This window comes from Mesoplodon mirus, assembly GCF_964341445.2.
Source record: "Mesoplodon mirus genome assembly, chromosome: 18".
Lineage (NCBI taxonomy): Eukaryota > Metazoa > Chordata > Mammalia > Artiodactyla > Ziphiidae > Mesoplodon > Mesoplodon mirus.
In genome coordinates, this window is record NC_138994.1 from 12,351,046 (window position 1) to 12,370,474 (window position 19,429).

The 19,429-nt window shown below is 52.1% G+C and overlaps 1 protein-coding gene across 1 annotated transcript in view; it reads right to left on the reverse strand.

The window, feature by feature from the left end:
• Positions 1-19,429, reverse strand: part of TBCD (tubulin folding cofactor D) — a 176,301-nt gene that overhangs the window by 127,951 nt on the left and 28,921 nt on the right. The window contains exons 7-9 of the mRNA XM_082602994.1: positions 19,162-19,294; positions 2,485-2,530; positions 912-1,044 (exon numbers count right to left, since the gene is read on the reverse strand). Coding sequence (XP_082459120.1) covers positions 912-1,044; positions 2,485-2,530; positions 19,162-19,294 — 312 coding nt within the window. The remainder of the gene's footprint in view (positions 1-911; positions 1,045-2,484; positions 2,531-19,161; positions 19,295-19,429) is intronic.

The following is a 19,429-nucleotide window of genomic DNA, read 5'->3' on the forward strand; positions in this document are numbered from 1 at the left end:
GGGTTCGTGCCCCGGTCTGGGAGGATCCCATGTGCCGCGGAGCGGCTGGGCCCGTGAGCCATGGCCGCTGGGCCTGCGCATCCGGAGCCTGTGCTCCGCAACGGGAGAGGCCACAGCAGTGAGAGGCCCGCATACCGCAAAAAAAAAAAAAAAAAAGTCTCTTTACACACACACACCAATTGGTTCTGTTTCTCAGGGGAACCCTAATACAGCACAGAATGTTAATTTTCCACAGCATCTGCAAAGTAACCACTAACATTTAGTCTCATAAACAACTTACAGAACAAGCTGTATACAGAACACCTAAAAGCTATTTCAGTAAAACATCACTAAAACATAACACACTTCTCTGGAATTTCCTATAATTGGAGACAAACTTAATCAAATAATTCCTCCCAAACCACACAAATGAATACCTGAAATAAAACTGAAGACTGCTAAACTGCAGTACCCCCCCTGCACAGTAAATAGTCTGTTTCCGTGGGAGCCACTACTTCAAAAGAACCCTCAAGACATCGTTTCCATCCACAGGCAGAGACAGCTCTCCTTTCTGAGTAAACCTCGAGGAAGGAGCCCATGACCCAGACTGCGGCGACCAGACGGAGCTTTCCCTATGGTGCGACCCACGGGTGAGGCTGCCCTACACTTGAATGACAGGCACTCTCAGTGAGTGCGAAACAAGCCTTCCTTGTCATCGGTTCCACTTCAAAATTCTACCTGGAAGATGTGGGGTCAGAAAATAACCCAAAGAAAAGGTGTTCCTTTCAAACTCAGAAACACTGCTAAGACTGGGAAAAAAATGAAAGCAGGACACGTCAATCAGCCCGCTGTGTCCAGCCACCTGAAACACCTGGCCCCGCGCCAGCCTCCCGACACACCCTGGCCGCACGGTCACCACTCAGTCCACTCACCTCCACTTGGCCACCTGGGGCTTCAGGAAGGTCAGGCCCAGCCGCTGCACGAGCTTCACCCCAAGCTTCCGGAGCAGGGTCTGGTTGCTGTCAGGGAGCCTGCAGTTGTCCAGGCACTGGAGAACGGTGGCAGCTGTGAACACAGCACGTCCCGCTCAGTTTGGTGGGAAGGGTTTGTGTCATCTCCCAAACCCACCAACCCCACCTGACACGCACGACACCAAAACCAGACGCTTCCACAGGACCCCCGACCCCAGTCAGTGTGAAGGCCTATGTCTACGCTGGACCCCTTGAGCTCTGCTTCATAAAGACCCCTTCACCCCATGTCATTTACTAAGTGCAGCTGGAGTCGGACCTGCCCAGCCCTCTCACTGTGAACCACGGATCTGGAGATGGAATGCAGAGGAACCCAGGGAGGGAACAGTGTCCTGGGCAGAGAGAGCGGGCACGTGCCTGGCGGGCGGAGCACATGCTGCAGGCCACAAGGACCATGTGGACAGGCTTGAGCATGAGGCTGCAAGAATGGGGAGGGGTCTCTACAAGCAGCGAAACTGTGTGATCGGGCCCCCCTGCTGTCAAGGCTATTTGGGGCAATGAGGAGGGCATCGGGGGAAGCGGAGGCCAGGAGAGCACACAGGACCACGTTTCGTGTGAGACAAGGAGGGGGCGTTCAAGACAAGTTGAAATGGCATCTGGGTAACTTCCCAAAAGACCCAAACGGCGCACAGTGACCAGCGTGGGTATAATTGACAGTAACTCAAGATGGACCTGGGATCTGTGTGTCCGTCAAGGACAACGTGGGACAATGCTGAATGGCGACTGCTCATGTTCTCAGGTGTGACAATGACATCAAGGTTATGTTTCCAAAAAGAGTCAACAGATGCCAGTGGAATGACAGGGTGTCTAGGTGGTGGGTGAGGGGGAGCATGGATGAAACAGGAGTGCCCATGAATTCAAAACCTGAAGCTTGTGACAGAAATATGAGAGATCACTCTACCAGTCAGTCTTCCTGTATGTGTATGAAATGTTCCATGGTGAAAACTTCAAGAAATAGACTCTGCTACCTAAATCTGATTCATACATCTTCTAAAACACAGACTAAGAAATTTCTCCTGTTCCAGGGAGTAAGCCTTCCTGCAGCGAAAATCACTATACTGATTTTCATAAGTTGAGGTTCAATCTAAAATTAAGAGAATGAGGCAAAAAGGGCAAATGATGTAGCCATGGTGCTGGGAAGAATGCAGTTGGGCCCCCAGGAAGCGAGCCAGAAACCTCAGGGCTTCATCTACATCCCAAGGCCCCCAGGATCAAGACCAGACAGTCAGGGCATCAGGAACCCAGACCTCCTCCCTAAGAGGCCTGAGGCCTAACAGTCAGATTATTAACACATACACACATACACATACACACACACACACACAAAGAAGACTGAAAAAAAAGACCTATGATAGTATCCAAATATAGCAAGTCACAGATTTTTGTGCCTGTGAATAAACTGTTAAAGAGACACATTTGATCATAATTCAGGCAAACTCATGTCACAAACACACTCTCACTTACAAATAAACCTTACCGTAGGGTAAACAGTCTTCACGTTTTCCATGCTTAAATATCTGTGCCTTTAAAAAAAAGAAAAAAAAAATTCTGTTAGAATTTGCAAATACATTTACAAATTTAAAACATAAATTATCAAAACAATTCATCGCATCTTCCAGGATTTTTATTCTAGACACTCGCCAAGAAATAACAAGAGAAGAGTTTCTGTACATGACAAAGAAAGGAATTACAAGAGACTGGAGAGGAAATCTTCCAAAGGGGCAACGTAAACCAGAGATGCAGTGGTGAGGCCGCGCTCACTGACATGCGACCGCGTTGAAGTTAAGGGTGCTGGCCTGTAAGGAGAGTAAAGAATCGTACCGGGTTTCCATGACCAGTGTGTACCTGAAGGTACCAAAGGATAAGAGTTACAGGTCGAATTATCCCACACCAAGGTAAGGCACCCACGTACTCATCCTCGTTCTGAGCCGGCAAAGGAGAAAGGGCCCCTCCTGCTTCTCACACATGTGGGGCCGGCAGGCTATCAAAACCTCAAAAACCCGGAGTCCTCAACCTGAAATTTTACCCTCCACTTTCAACTCTGTAAGACTTGGGTATCCAAGCCCTTAAACGAAGAACCCTAAAGCTGAGCAACTCTAGGAAAACAGCTAAGGAACTTCTTCTCCTTCAAGAATTACTATTTGAGGCTTCCCTGGTGGCGCAGTGGTTGAGAGTCCGCCTGCCGATGCAGGGGACATGGGTTTGTGCCCCGGTCCGGGAAGACCCCACATGCCGCGGAGCAGCTGGGCCCGTGAGCCATGGCCGCTGAGCCTGCACATCTGGAGCCTGTGCTCCGCAACGGGAGAGGCCACAACAGTGAGAGGCCCACGTACCGCAAAAAAAAAAAAAAAAAAAAGAATTACTATTTAACTGGCAAGGTGAGACTGCTTCTGTCTTAGACCATCTGAAGGTACGTGGGCCCGACTGCACTGGACCCCATCCCCCAACACCAGGTCCTGCTGGTGAAGGAGCTGCTCAGCCGAGGTGAAGAGCGTGAACACTATCCCAGACACTTAGTCAATGGTGTTTCACATGGAGACCAACCACCCGGGGGCCCTGGACACTCTGAGGCAGCCTCACAGGAGAACAGGCCACAGGGCTCAGACCCACAGGCCCAGGACATCCCAACACTCAAAGCACCGTGGAACCTCCCAGCCAGGGGCCCAAGGCTCCACCGCCTCTCCCAGCGCACGTGATAAAGGCCTCACCTCACCAGCCCTGCTCTGGCCCTCTGCTGCAAAAGCCCCTCGGCAGAAGTCATGCTCTCCTTCGTGCTTTCTGCCCTTCTCCTCCCCCCAGCAACTCAACCCCAAAACCATGAGCCAGCCATCAGATTAGGAAGTTCAGGGCATTTCATTCCCCCACACCTTTCCGTGACCCACACTACAAGTGGAGAAGGACCCCCGGACGTTCACGGGCCACATCTGAAATATCCCCATTTCACGACTGGTAAACCACCCCCAAAACACTTGAAATCTCTGTCTTTACAATCTGGGTTTATGATGATTGCATCCCCTAGCTTCTTCCTGGTGAACTTTTTTTTTTTTAATTTATTTTATTTTTGTCTGCACTGGGTCTTCGTTGCTGCGCGCGGGCTTTCTCTGGTTGCAGCGAGTGGGGGCTAACCTTCGTTGTGGTGCGCAGGCTTCTCATTGCGGTGGCTTCTCTTGTTGTGGAGCACGGGCTCTAGGTGCGCAGGTTCAGTTGTTGTGGCACGCGGGCTCAGTAGTTGTGGCTCGTGGGCTCTAGAGCGCAGGCTCAGTAGTTGTGGCACACGGGCTTAGATGCTCCGCAGCATGTGGGATCTTCCCGGACCAGAGATCGAACCCATGTCCCCTGCGTTGGCAGGCGGATTCTTAACCACTGGGCCACCAGGGAAGCCCCCTGGTGAACTTTTAAAAGAGTCAGGGAGGTGGCTTGGTGGAAAGGAAGGAGAAAACCATCCTGCAGCCGGATGAGTCTAAGCAGGATGTGCGAGCCCCAGGGTGAGCCACCCACAGCCCTGGGCACAACGCCCGCCACCCTCCTCCTGCAGCAGAGGCCACGAGAGCAACCCCATCTACGCTGGCCATCAGCCTCCTGCCCTGACTGCCACAACAGGACCAGTGGACTGGCTCAGAAGGAGAGACACCCAAGCTGGTGGCCGTGGAGCTGGTCTGGGACCAGGAGTAAGGAAAGGGCGGGCCGCACCATACAGCCCACTGCCGTCCCTCACCTACCTTGCATTCCTCCAGCTCCGCTGCAGCCTCCATGCGGGCCACTGCCCTCCCTCACCTGCCTCGCATCCCTCCAGCTCCGCCGCAGCCTCCCCCAGGAGCCAGGCCAGGCCTTCATACAGGACTCAGCCAGTCCAGACCCCAGCAGTAAAGCTTACAGAACAGACCACTGTGGTTAGATATCTCTAACTTTAAAAACCTAAATGTCAGGGTTCACATAAACAACCTGGATGCAACGGTCTCAGCTCCAAACCGCCTCACATACAAACCAGGACAGAGAACCTGGCCGAGGATGGGGCTTCACCGAGGCTCCAGCTCCTCCTCCAAGCAGGAGGCCCAGCCCGCAGGGCTGAGGGGGCGTCTCAGGGCTGGCCCAGCCCAGGTCGCAGCGCCAGCGTGCCCTGCAGACACGTACCACCTCCCTTCTGTTTTCGGGGCACAAAGCCATCCACACGGCCAGTGCCACTGCACACAAAGACAACCGGTGCAAGGAAACAGCTGACAACACGACAAGCACACAAGTTATAAAAACCACTCAGGTCTCAATCAACTTTCAAAGTTATAGTAATTATACGCTTAAAAACACAAATAAATGTCTTGGTATAAAAATAACTAACATAAATTTTGCCAAATCTTCTAAAACTGTGAAGCACACTCTAGTACGCCAACAGCTCTATGGTAGAAAATACCACCAGGAAGACTTACCGTCTCAGCTGCTGAAGCACCAGAATCACTGCTGTCCTTTCTGAACCCTGCCCACCCCAAGCTCCGCGCTGAGTCCGGGCAGCAAGAGGGGAGGCCTTGCCACACCCAGCTGCATGGCGGGCAGACACAGCCAGATTAACAGACATGAATGCACAGTTAAGCATCACTGGACTCAAAGTACCCACTCCGTGTTCTCTTCCAGTGGATACTACAGTCAGAATTACTATCATGTGGGAAACAACAAAACTTTCTTTTGTTTTAAAAAGAAGTCTTCAAAATGGTATGCCGATTATGTAGAATACACACTGAAGTATTTACAGGCAGTGGAGTGATTTAATTTAAAACAGTTCAACAACACAAGTGTGTGGCTGTGTATTTTATTTTAATATAAACACGTGTGCACATGTGCACACACACACAACATGTATACATAAAAATAAAGTCAGGGATTCAAGGACTTCACAAAAGGGCCTACAGAAACTAAAAGGATAACAAAGGGATTTTATAAACAACTTTACAACAACCAATTAGACAGGGCTTCCCTAGTGGCACAGTGGTTAAGAATCTGCCTGCCAACACAGGGGACACGGGTTTGAGGCCTGGTCCGGGAAGATCCCACATGCCACAGAGCAACTAAGCCCATGTGCCACAACTACTGAGCCTGCCCTCTAGAGCCCGCAAGCCACAACTACTGAGCCCTCATGACACAACTATTGAAGCCCGAGCGCCCTAGAGCCCATGCTCCACAACAAGAGAAGCCACCGCAATGAGAAGCCCGCACACCGCAATGAAGAGTAGTCCCTGCTCGCCACAACTAGAGAAAGCCCACGCGCAGCAACGAGACCCAACGCAGCCAAAAATAAATAAATATATATATATTTATTAAAAAAAAAATTAGACAACCCAAAGGAAGTGGACAAATTCCAAGACAAATTCCAAATAAGCAAAAATGACTTAAGAAATAGAAAATCTGAATAGGCTTGGATCATGTAAAGAAATTTAAATTAGTACTTCAGAATCTTTCCATAAAGAAAACCCCAGGCCCACATGGCTTCACTAATGAATTCTAGCAAACATTTAAGGAAAAAATACATCCTACATAAACTTCAAGAAAACAGAGGAGGAACAGTTCCCGGTCCTCACCTGATACAAAAGCCACAGACATCACAAGAAAACCGCAGATCAATGTCCCTCATGAACAAACATATAAAAATCTTTAGGATTTCCCTGGTGGCTCAGTGGTTAAGATTCCACACTCCCAACGCAGGGGGCCTGGGTTCGATCCCTGGTCAGGGAACTAGATCCCACATGCATGCTGCAACTAAGAGTTTGCATGCCACAACTAAGGAGCCGGCGAGCCGCAACTAAGACCTGAAGCAACCAAATAAAATAAATTAATTAATTAAATTAAATAATTTTTTTTAATCCTTAACAAAATACTAGCAAAATGAATCCAGGAACATATTAAATGGATTTTACTCCATGACCAAATGGGATTTATTCCCCATTTGCAAGGAATGCAAGGCTGGTTTAACATTCAAAAATTGATTTATATAATACATCGTATTAGCAGAATAGAGAACAAAAACATACAATCAGCTCAGTAAAAGCGAAAAAAGCACCTGACAAAATCCAATACCCATTCATGATAAAAGCTCCCCATCAACTACAAATAGAAGGGATCTTCCTCAATATGATAAAGAGCATCTATGAAAACCCACAGCTGGTATCATACTTAACGGTAAAAGACTGAATGCTTTCCCCTAAATAAATAGCAAGAAATCGCAACAAATTTTCGATGGAGCGGTGAGAAGGTGCTCCACACTAGAAGTGGGGCTACAAGAGGAGGATCCAGCTTGTCCCAGATGACCCAGAGGGGCTCCACAGAGTCAGCAAAAACACAGAGCAGAATCTTCCAGAAGGGTGGAAGGAGGTCTAAGCAATCAACAAAATAAATTAGAACTAGACTATATTAAGGGCTAGTGAAGAAAAGAAAAAGATAAGCAAACTACAAGAAAATCAAAACTGTACAAGTTGTGGTCCACATATGAAAGAAACAAAAATAAGACAGGATTCTGATCAACGGGAATGTTAGAAAGTAGACTCCATCTGACATTAATACAAGGCACAACGCTCCTTCATAAGGACCCTGGGACTGCAGAGCAGAAAATGAACGCCTGTCATGAATGTTATTGACTATAAAAGTTACAAACCAGGGGCTTCCCTGGTGGCGCAGTGGTTGAGAGTCCGCCTGCCGATGCAAGAGACACGGGTTCGTGCCCCGGTCTGGGAAGATCCCACATGCCGCGGAGCGGCTAGGCCCGTGAGCCATGGCCGCTGAGCCTGCGTGTCCGGATCCTGTGCTCCGCAACGGGAGAGGCCACAACAGTGAGAGGCCCGCGTACCGCAAAAAAAAAAAAGTTACAAACCAATCATTCTAAGCCCAAGACTTAAAGAAGGATACAGAATGGAAGGGAAATGCTGCCAACTCGTATCATGTACAAGTGAATGCACACAGGCACTGGCTGAGAAGAAGCAACGGGCGAGGCAGGCAGCAAGGGAGGAAAAGCACCATGACATCCTCTTACAAAGAGGGGTGGGATCAGGAGACCCTGTGGAGAGGGTATGACAGAGGAAACAGGTCCAGAGCACCTAAAAATAGTGACCTTGTCAACAAAGCTGGGAGATGGCAGGAGGGGCGTCCGCAAGCCGGCAGATGGGCTGGAGCACATCGTGCAGGAGGAAGGAGCGGCAATCACCCTCAGCACAAAGCGGGCTGTCTCCGGGAGAAGGGGCTGTGCTGACAAGAGCAGACAAGGGCTGGTGTGTTTTCATCACCAAGCCTCTGGACTGCTTAATCTCTTCACCAAGTGTAGAATAAAAATGATTTTTCAAAGAAGAAGGAGCTCCTCCTACTCCACCCACTGAATGTGCTGAGGATTCTCCGCGAATGTCGCACAGAGAAGCATCCAGACCCCTGACCACCTGTGAGACGGGGCAGGAAGGCGCCCTCTCTGAATCTCAGTTGCCTCAGTAAACAACATGCAGCAGTGACGGTACCAGTTCGCTGAGCCACTCAGAGAATAAAATGCAAATGAACATAAAACGCATTATATTAACCAATGAGATCAGAATTGTCTCCTACCTGATAAATACAGACATCTTCCTTTCGTTTGTCCGAAAACTATTTTCTTTTAAGAACTCTTCCCTAGGTTTCATTTACAAAATTTAAAGTTAACTTACTCCATGTAAATTCAAATGCATCCAATTTAATATACTTTAGACCTAAGTCGTCCATTTTCGGAACAATTACTCCTGAGCAGAAACACTTGGTTCCTTCCACGCGAGGACTTGGAATCTGAGAGGGAGCCAAAAGTACCAGAATACCCACTTAGAGTCCGCAGACCAGTGGTGTGATGGGGTCCACACAACGTGCGATGAGATGCCTAACAGTGCCGGGGTGGGGGGGTCAAAAACAAACCTCACCGAGAAGCTTCCCTTCAGCAGCTCTCAGCGCAGGGACAAGGTCTACCGATGGGCACCCCATGCGGGCGGGCCGCGGGTACACTGTTCTACTGGAGCATCGGGTCAGACGGGCACCTTGGCCAGTTCACCTCCCTCACTCCTGGCAGCTTTGTTATGAATAGAGCAGAGCCTCCTTTTACTCTCAAATACACAGTGTGGATAAAAATCATACGGTCACCCTATGTGGCAAGTTCTCTGACCTCCTCCCCTCCACAGCCGGGGTCTCTGGGGTCAATGCCTCCCTCCCTGGGGCCAGGGGTCTTCCAGCTGCTTCAAGCAACAGAGCCAGGCGGAAGCAACACTGTGACTGCCAAGCCCAGGACCCTCTGCCTGGGACGCTCCCCCTGGAAACCCAGTAGCCACGTGCAGAGGCACCATGCAGGAGCCACAGTCCACAGGCCCAGCTGAGCCTAACCCTTCTAGTCACCCACACAGTGCGGGCTTCTCAGGCAAGGCCCTTGGCAGCAAGGGGCAGAGACAAGCGCCCCCCCCCCCAGCCCATGCTCTGGCCTGTCAGGACCCACAGAATCCACACACAACAGCTGCTGTGCAAAGCCACAGGCTTAGGGGGTGGCTTGTCCAAGACAGACACAACTCCCTCCTTAGGATCCGTGTGAGGGACTGAAATCTCACGCTGCAGGCACCACCCTGACAGCAGTGTGTGGGACACACGGGGAGGCCACTCTCAACGTCCGGGAAGCTGAGAGGGGCGCCTAGACCAGGGCAGACGGTCTGCAGGGGGAGGGAGGCTGGACAGGCAACCGCAGGAAACAGAACTGACAGCACCTGGTGACCACTTAAACGCTCTTTGGTCTCATTCACTGATAAATAATAAGAATTTAAAATACGAGGAAAGGCCCCAAATGCTCTCACACATGAACATCCTTCATTTGCCAAATTCCTTACAAAGTCTAAGTAAGAGAAAAGAACAAGTAGTGAAGACTTCCCAGGACAACTGTCACTGACACAGCCCGCCACTGGGCACGGGCAGATGGTGACAGGCCCCCATGGTCCCCACCCCACAGAGGGGACCAGCCCCGAGGCCAGGCTGCAGGCCACTGTCTGGACCAGAGGGGACCCGATACCCCATCTTTTATGGGCTCCAGGTGGGTTCTTTTTATCCCTACACTTTTCCTGACCTTGAAGCCCACAGGATTTCCCAGGGGCGGGGGCGCTCTGTACGCACAAAGGCAAAGGTCACAGGAGTTACGGACTCTCCCACGAACAGACTCAGAAGGGCTAAAGGGAGGAAAAGGAACAAAAATCACAGAGGGCCAGGGCTTTGATTTTGTTTCTTGGTCTATTTTTCCACGTAAAGTAGGGCCGTCTTCACGGCCCTTCCCTCCTGAGAGCACACGGTCCAACCCGGCGTGTGCAGAGAACAGTGACCCCCAGCAACGGGAGGAAGCGGCCGACAGCAATGCTCTCATCTTCAGATGGTCAGGAGGATCCATCAGCCAAGCCGCTAAATGGGGAGCGTACCCCATTTTTCATGGAAGCATAAAACATGAGCCAACTGAAAACCACCAGCTGGAAGCACACATTCCGTACAAGCCATCACACCACAGAGAGACGACACCATATAGCACACCCATCTGAGGAGAGATGACCGCCAGGTCTGTTCCTGTTGTTCTAGAAACCAGCACAGCACAAAGTGCAAACAAACGCATTTCTCAGTAATCACTCTAAACCACCACACCTTCCAGTCACTACCCACCCAAGCCAGCTCTTCTGCCCCGTGCAACCAGCTTCCCTCCCCAGGGCATGTTCTCCAGCCGTAAATCACAGGCTGTTGGCTGTTGAGAGCAAGTCCGCCCGGCTGCCGAGCAGGAGATGCTGGTCTGAGGCCCCTGAAGGCACCACTGAGTCAAGGGCAAGAAAAGCAGCTCCACCCTAGGCCCTGGGAGAAAGGGGCCCCCACCACATGGCTCAGGGGTGCCACTTACTGGCACCCAAGAGCTACCCTGTGAGCTGAAGAGCACTGGCACTGCAGGGCACCTCACTGCATGACGGCCCCATCCCCAGTCCCTCAGGAAGACTTGACCTCACAGACACACCGACCAGCACACAGGACGGGGCTCAGGCAGGGCAAGCTCCCCCGTTCTGTGCTCCTGAGTCCTGTCCCAGGGCAACAGAGGGGACCACGCCCCAGTATCACAGCTGTTCCTGGATGTGCACGCACAAAGGGGACAAAACGTAAACAGAAAGGACCATCAGCACTGACACAACAGTTTCGGGCTGGACGCCACTCCAGAGCTTGACTGATGGTCCTTGCTGGAGCCACAGAGCCGAGCCAGGACCAAACCTTCCATGGAAGGCAACAAAGCCCAACAGCTTGGCGCCCTCTGAGTAACACCCAAGGGCGCTATACAGACGAATTCTCTTAACTCACGCTCCAGGCCCCCCTTCCCTGCAGGTCAGAGGAGAAGAACCCCACCACCTGCACCACCCTCCACCCCGCCCACCCTGACACACACACACACACACACACACACACACACACACAGACTACTGGCTTGCAAAAATAAAAGGGAGGGGGAGGGCCACCACCACCCCAAGAAATGACAGTAACTGTACAGGGGAGCACTAAGAAATACAAAAGGACAACTGGCCTGAAGGCCGTGCCCACCAGACTGTGCTCAGGACCAGGCCTGAGGCGGGGAGGGGGTAAGCCAGCCCAACCGGAGGCACCTCCCACCCCAAGAAGAAGCAAGACATCTGTTCTCTCGAGAGGGTGCCTGGTTTACTTCCTCAGGACTGCATACATTAAGGGGAAAACAAAAAACTTCCAAATGTGGAAACATTTTAGTTGTTGAAATTGAGTTTTCAATGGCTAGGATAAACAGCTGAGTATTATCAGCTAGGACCCAGAATGAAAAAATACAATTCTGATAAAATACACTTATATCAAGTAAACTATAAAGGATTTTAAGTACACAAATATGTAAATAAAAATTAACTTCAAAAAGAAATGTTTAAATGATCAAAATAATCACATTAGTTTTATCTTCCCATTCTGTGTTAAATCTTTTCCTAACCTAACAGTGAAATCCCAGTCATAAACACACACCTTCACAGGAGGGGAGACGGCCTGGCCCGCCCCAGTCCCTGACTGCAGCTTCCTGCGTCCTGTCTGGAAGATGAGGCTGCGCGATGCACAAGAGCCCCGAGGACACTTGACAACTGTGACCTCCTGTTTTCAGATGTCAATCTGCTCATAACGACGACGTATTCCACCACCTTGTTATCTACCCAGCTTCCTCAAATGTTCTAAACAGCCCCCGCGGAAGTCAGCATCCTAATAACAAGCTGCATTAAGATGTTCCCGTTTAAATGACCCCTCCTAGACCCTAGCGTTTGGGCTGCCTGTGGTCCTACTACTCAGAGGGGCCCAGCTTTCCAGGGCAGGGGGCGGACGACGGGGAGGCCACTCGGGGTGGCCCTCGTCCAGCCCACCCACCCCAAGAGAGTGTGGTCAGACTCTACAAACCATGAGCACAAAGGTACAGGCACAAGCAGGCTTTCTACCGCCCCTAATACAGGAATTTCAAACACCATGTAGCACAAAAAGCTAAAAGCTCTTCCCTTAAAAGGGTCAGAATCAGTCTGAACGGCAGCAAAGATGCTGCCCCACCTCGACTTCCACTATGGGAAGAGCAAGCCTGAGGATGGCCAAGACCTGCAGGAACAACCTTGGAGGGAGAGCCAGACCAGTGGACTCCAGTCCCCCCGAACATGCCTTGTTAGGACCACTTACTCAGTGCTAATGATTCTTCAGATAAAAATCGATTCTCAGTCGATTCACAGGTACCAAAAACACTGATCATACATCTCCTATTTGCCTAACAAAGTGACGCGTAAAGGATGCAAAAGGCACAATTCCTGCCACAGAAACTTAGAAACAATCAACATAAAGCCTGCAGTTCCCAGAGCAGAGGTCAGAGGAGGAGGCTGTGACATACAGGGGAGCGTCCCGAGAAGAGCTGGCTCGGGCGCAGGAAGTGGCAGGGGTCGTGCTCTGATGCCAAGCCCAGGGGAAGGAGGGGGCTCTGTGCGGAACTGAGACAAGAGGAGACACAAGGAGGAAAGGGAGGAAGAACCTCGCCTGGGACCAGATGGGCAGAGCTGAGCCCACTGACGGGCTTTGACAGGGCAGGCGACCTGGGCAGCAGAAAGCAGCATGGGACCCAGAACACCCAGAGGCGGCTGTCACTGCCCAGAGGGACCCTCCAGACTGGGCCAGCCCCTGAATGGAGGGAGGGCAGCAGCAGGCAGATGGCCGAGAGGACCCTGGACGGGGTGGAGGATGGGCCAGGGAAGCGGCCAGCACAGCACAGCGAGCACCGGACCAGTAAAGGAGGGCAGGGCCGCGGGGACGCCTCAAGCCACCTCCCCACCTTGGGGCTCGGCCCTGGACTTAGCCTGTGAGAGCACAGACAGCGCCGGCCAGCATCCTCCTCTGCGGCTGGGTCTCACTTGCAACTCAAGCGGGAGGAGGGAAAGGCCACAGCACAAGACGCTACCTTGACCTGCGGAGCCTGAAGCACAACACGTGCACAGAACCAGGGCTCTGGGACCAAGGACAGAAACCCAGGACTAAGGTCAGTGGAGAATCGGGCACAGACAGAGCCTGAGGGACCCCTGCGCTGGAGGGAAGGTGAGGGTGGCCAGGCAGCCAGGTAAGTGGGGGCTACGAGGTGGGACACCACGGTGGAGGGACACTGGCCAGGCAGTCTGCATTTGTGCTCTGTGTTTGCCTCTCATCCCAGAGGCAAAGGCACTGCGGTGGCTAAGCCCCTTCCCGTGCCAGCGTGGGCCCAGGCTGGCTGCCTGCAAGCACACACCTGTCCAGCAGGACACGTCACCCCATCACACAGCAGGTGTACAAACCAGGCCGCCAGTGAACGGAGACAAGCCTCACACCGTGCGTGTTCTAACAAGATCCGTGCACGGGGCAGCCCGCCACGCATAAAACAGAGTCACGTGAGATTAAAGCAGCCTCAGAGTTGGCTGCTCCACATCTTAGACCCCCAAGGAAACTGAAGATGCCTTATTTCACCTGAATCCTACAGGAGCACATGAACATTACATAAACATGCACACCCTGAAAACGGTCACATTCAAATGGTTCTACCACGTTTTCCTCCACCGGAAACCCTGCCCCAGGCAAGTGCTATGACTAAAAAGCCCAGTTTGGTTCATTTGTCCTCTGGCCAAACAACTTTAATGAAACCACAGGGTGCCGTTTCCAAAGAATCCTGAACGAAGAGGAATCAAAGCCACATGAGAAATGTTCTGGGTGGGTAAGTGCCTTCTCTTCACGTTCAGAGATGAGCTCACGCCACGCTCTGAGGCCAGAGGCCTGCTGCTTCCCTTCCACAGACGGGGGGCATGGAGAGGGGCTGCCCCCGCTGGGATCTCAGGTGCTGCTGTAGGACCCGCTCCTCCCTGGGGGGCAGAGCCAACCACGTCTGGAGTCTGGGGCGCGCATCTGGGGTGCGGCCTGCCCGTCCGAGGGTGCGGGCCACCTGCTCGACAGCCACCCTGACCTGGACACGAGGCTCCTCCGCGTCCTTAAACCACATGCCAAAGCAGGGCCCCCGCCCTCCCCACAAGGGGCTCAGGCTGTGGGACTGTGGGCATCTGCCGTCTTCACTTCCCTGCTCTTTAATCTTGTTTGTGACTGCTTTACCCTTTAACAAGGTGTACTTGTGACAGTGACAGAACGGACAGAAGAACCCTCACTGTGAAGGGGGGACAACCCCAGCAGCTGGCAAACAGAACGGCGCGCCCCCGTCCGCTGCCCGCCCTCGGGAAGCGCACAGAGCCACCTGTCAGTCAGTCTTCAGTCTGAGGAGCCGGAGCGGAGACAGCATGCCTGCCAGTGTGAGCAGAGCGCAGCAAGTTCAAATGACCACCAGCCTCCATTTTTTTTTTTTTTTTTTGCTGTACGCGGGCCTCTCACTGCTGTGGCCTCTCCCGTTGCGGAGCACAGGCTCCGGACACACAGGCTCCGCAGCCATGGCTCGCGGGCCCAGCCGCTCCGTGGCATGTGGGATCTTCCGGGATCGGGGCACGAACCCGTGTCCCCTGCATCGGCAGGCGGACTCTCAACCACTGCGCCACCAGGAAAGCCCAGCCTCCATTTTTAATATCGTGTTTCCCTTCCTTGAATTTCCTAGATTTCCATTAATCCTAATGCTTAAAGAGGGGCTAAACCAAAGGGTGTTTCCAAGATCTACGGTAAAGAGGCCTTCCAATGAAATGAAGTTGCCAAACACTTATTTCCCTGCCAGAGGGTTAAAAATCAGCCCTGCAAGAGGAATAGGCTTCAAGGGAAATAAAAACCAAGCGCCAGTTTCGATGGTACTTGTTACGAGTCCACCTGTTTCGCCTAACCCACACTAATCAGCAGGTGGATAGAATGAAGCCAAGTGCATCGAAGGAGGCAGACGCAATCCTGAAGCGCAGCACACCTGCAGGTTTCATCATGCACAGCAGACACCCAGCCTCCCCGTTCAGGTCTGACAAGCTCGTGGCGAAACCGCTCCCGCCCGGGAGAGTTCAGCACCAACACTGTCTCCTCCTGCCCAGACGGCAGTAGCAGCAATTAACCCACATTTCTCCTTCAAAAAAAGGAAAGGAAAGAACGTGCATGATTCCAGAAAGACCTGGGTTTTCCAGAGGAAGCACTGGGCTTCTGAAGGCTCCAGAAGGATGTGCCTGCCCTGGGAGCTGTGGGAGGGCCAGGCCTCCCCTCCCCTGGCAGGGCTCTTACACCAGGTGATACCCTCCCTCACTGAGGGCGCATCTCCCCGGCAGCTCCGGGGTGCGGCTGCCAAAGGGCCTCGGCCCCGCAGGGCTTCCTCCTCTGGGCCGATAAGCGGGCAGGGACACAGGGTTCAACTTTGCTAAGCCTTTGGGAAAATCATTTTATGCCTCAGGAGGAAGAGAAAACGGAGGCCTTCTCTCCTCCTGAGTGTCGAACGGGGAGATGTCCCAATAAAAAGCACTTTCCCACTCATGGCCAGTGAAGCGGCCAGCAGGAGGGCAGCAGCGGGCTTGCCAACGCCTGTGCCCCACCCGGGGAAGAAGGAACAGAACTTGGGAACAGGGTTTCCCTGGTGGCGCAGTGGTTAAGAATCCGCCTGCCAATGCAGGGGACACAGGTTCAAGCCCTGGTCTGGGAAGATCCCACATGCCACAAAGCAACTAAGCCCGTGCACCACAACTACTGAGCCTCAGCTCTAGAGCCCATGAGCCACAACTACTGAAGCCCAGGCACCTAGAGTCCGTGCTCTGCAACAAGAGAAGCCACGGCAGTGAGAAGTCCTCACACCGCAATGAAAAGTAGCCCCTGCTTGCCACAACTAAAGCCCACACACAGCAATGAAAACCCAACATAGCCAAAAATAAAATAAATTAAAATAAATTAATTTTTAAAAAAACTTGGGAACAACCTAGTGACAAGCAGTAAGAGGATCAAAAACGTTAAAAAAAAAAAAAAAAAAAAAGGACCCATGGGCCCAACCACAGCAGAACTGGGCAGAAAAGTGGCCCCACGACCTTCTCAAGCCAAAAAAGCACTGGCGCCCCCAGGACCTGAACACAGCAATGGCCTCTGGAGAGGCAGCTTCCAGGCCAGGGGGGCATGGCAGGAGACCCCAGGAGCCTGTCAAGGACACAGATTCCAGACTGGGGGAAGGAGGTCTAAAGCAGGACAAAAGTGAGTCAGGAAGCAGCACCAGCGTCTGGGCGGGTCTACCCTGCAAGGCCAAGTGGACTGACAGGCTTGGCTGTGTTCGTCAGACCCTTGTTTCTCTGTGACCTAAGACTTCTCAATGTGACTCATGCAAAAAACTAAGAATCCACTTACACTCAAATTTTCAAATAAACCATCTCGGCTGCATCCACCCATCCTTCACCAGGGCTGGATGCCCTGCACTACCTCCCTCCCCCGCCCACCCAGGACCCCTGCAGCAATGGCCTGGTGACCAGGACCACCCCCTCCCCGCTTGTCAACACTCAGCATCATTCCTGGCCAGCCACCTCCAGCACTGACCCCCATCATAGCAATAAAGTCCTCCTTAAGCACCTCCCCACACATGCAGATGGAACAAGAGCCACCTACAGGCACAAGCTGATACCTATGTTCCATCAATATCACAGGTGTGCCAGCCATAACAATTTTTTTAAAACCTCAGAAACACAGAAAAAATATTTAAATTATTGTTAAACTGGGGCTTCCCTGGTGGCACAGTGGTTGAGAATCCGCCTGCCAATGCAGGGGACACGGGTTCGAGCCCTGGACCAGGAGGATCCCACATGCTGTGGAGCAACTAAGCCCGTGCGCCACAGCTTCGGAGCCTGCGCTCTAGAGCCCGTGAGCCACAACTGCTGAGGCCCGTGAGCCTAGAGCCCGTGCTCCACAACATGAGAAGCCACTGCAATGAGGAGCCCGCGCACCGCAGCGAGGAGTAGCCCCTGCTCGCTGCAACTAGAGAAAGCCCGTGCACAGCAATGAAGACCCAAAGCAGCCGAAAATAAATAAATAAATTTTAAATAAATTATTGTTAAACTTAAAAAAAAAACCTGTTGCTACTATGGTAGCAAGGAAATTGAAAATATATGCTCAAACAAAAACTTATATACAAAATTTCAGATCAGCATTATTCAGAGTAACTAAGAATTCCCATACAGTGGAGTATTGACCGTAAGGAACAAAGCACTGACACAGGCTACAACGTGGAGGAACCGTGAACACATGATGCTAAAGAAGCCAGACTCAAAAAGTCACATTGCACATGATTCCACTGTATGAAATGTCCAGAATAAGCAAACCCAGAGAGACAGAAAGTAGATCACTGGTTGCCAGGGGCTGGGGGATGGCAGGGGAGGAACAGGGAGGGACTGCTAACGCGTGTGGGGTTTCCTTTAGGGGTGACGAGAGTATTCTGGAATTAGATTATACCCTGTACATACACAAAATAATCACTGCACTTATACACTTTAAAAAGGTGAAATATGTGAATTACATCTCAACTTTTTAAAAGCCATTGTCAGTATAACACATCACATTTATTTACAGAATGAAAGGACACATGAATAAACAGATCACCTCATCAGACTACAGGAACATGTTTTATTTTTCCAGGTTTCATTTTAAAACGTCTTGAGATACCCTCATCATTTAAATGGCAATCCTTCCTGAAGACAATGGCATCATAAATGAAAAGACACAGATGAGAGAACATTCTAGGTGCAGGGCAGGCAGGGCGGAGGACTGTCCTCTCCGATCCTCCCACCTCCTGTCCCTCCGCCCCAGGACATCACACCAACAGCCCCAATTCCCCCAGGCCCTCACGCCTCCTACACCCCGTCAGAACCTGCAACAGCCAAGAAAAGGAGATGGGATGACACCCAAGAAGACGACATCACGCTGAGTCACGGCCCAAACGCCACCATTTAAACATAGTCCAAATGCCCTGCTCTCCTCAAAGTGGGCCCTGAGCTCTCCAGCTTCAGAGACAAGGGCAAGGACGAAATCACACCCACTGCAATGGAAGAGCAAGGACCACAAGGCCCAGGGAGGGGAACCCTGATCCCAGAGCATCAAATGTGACAGCCTCCCCTCCCCCACAGAGTTTAACCAATTAAACTCAATTGATCTTTCCTCCTAGAAAAGGCACCACCAGACAAGCAAAGCAGGCAGCCAGGAAACGGTGGGAGCTCTCAGGCCAGGGGCCAGGTCTGCGCTCAGTACAGTGGTTACAAATACCCTGAGTATCTGAACAAGACCAAATTTCAAATCACCTGCCTTATTTCCTTCAAGCTGGTTCCAATCATTTTTCTCTGTAACACATCTGAGCAGCAGAGAGCTCGAGGAGGACACGCCCCTACCTGTCTGCTGGCTCCAGCTCTGCAGGCATTGGTGCCCCCTGGCGGCGATGCGCAGGGCCACCAGCCCACCACCTTCCCCAGAGCAGAAAGCCCATCGCTAACAATGCAGGGCCAGCCCTCAGTCACAGGGCCCAGTGCAAAGCAGCAGAGAAAAGAAACCGTGTTCACTGTCCTGTCGGGGTTCAACATCTCCTCCTGTGTTCCAACCACTTCTCCACGAAACCAAGGTAAACAGGGCTTGTCCCCAGGGTTCTGACAGCCCCACAAGCTGACCGCTGACCGCCCCACACCACTGGGACAGTGCTTACCAGGGCCTGCAGCATCCCGTCCATGGCGATGACCCCCTCGATGGTCTGGAAGGAGGAGGTGGCCAAAGTGCATAGGCTCCAGTCCAGGAAACTCGCCATCTTCTTCTGCTTAACGTCGGGCCGCGTGACAAACCTGCCAAAAGGGGACAGGTAGGTGACAGCTCAACCGAGGCCCCAGCTGCCAAGAGCTCACCCTTTCCTGGCCCACTGCCACTCTCCAACCTTAGACCCTGGCTCTCAGGTGGCAATTCCCACCACCACCTCCCTG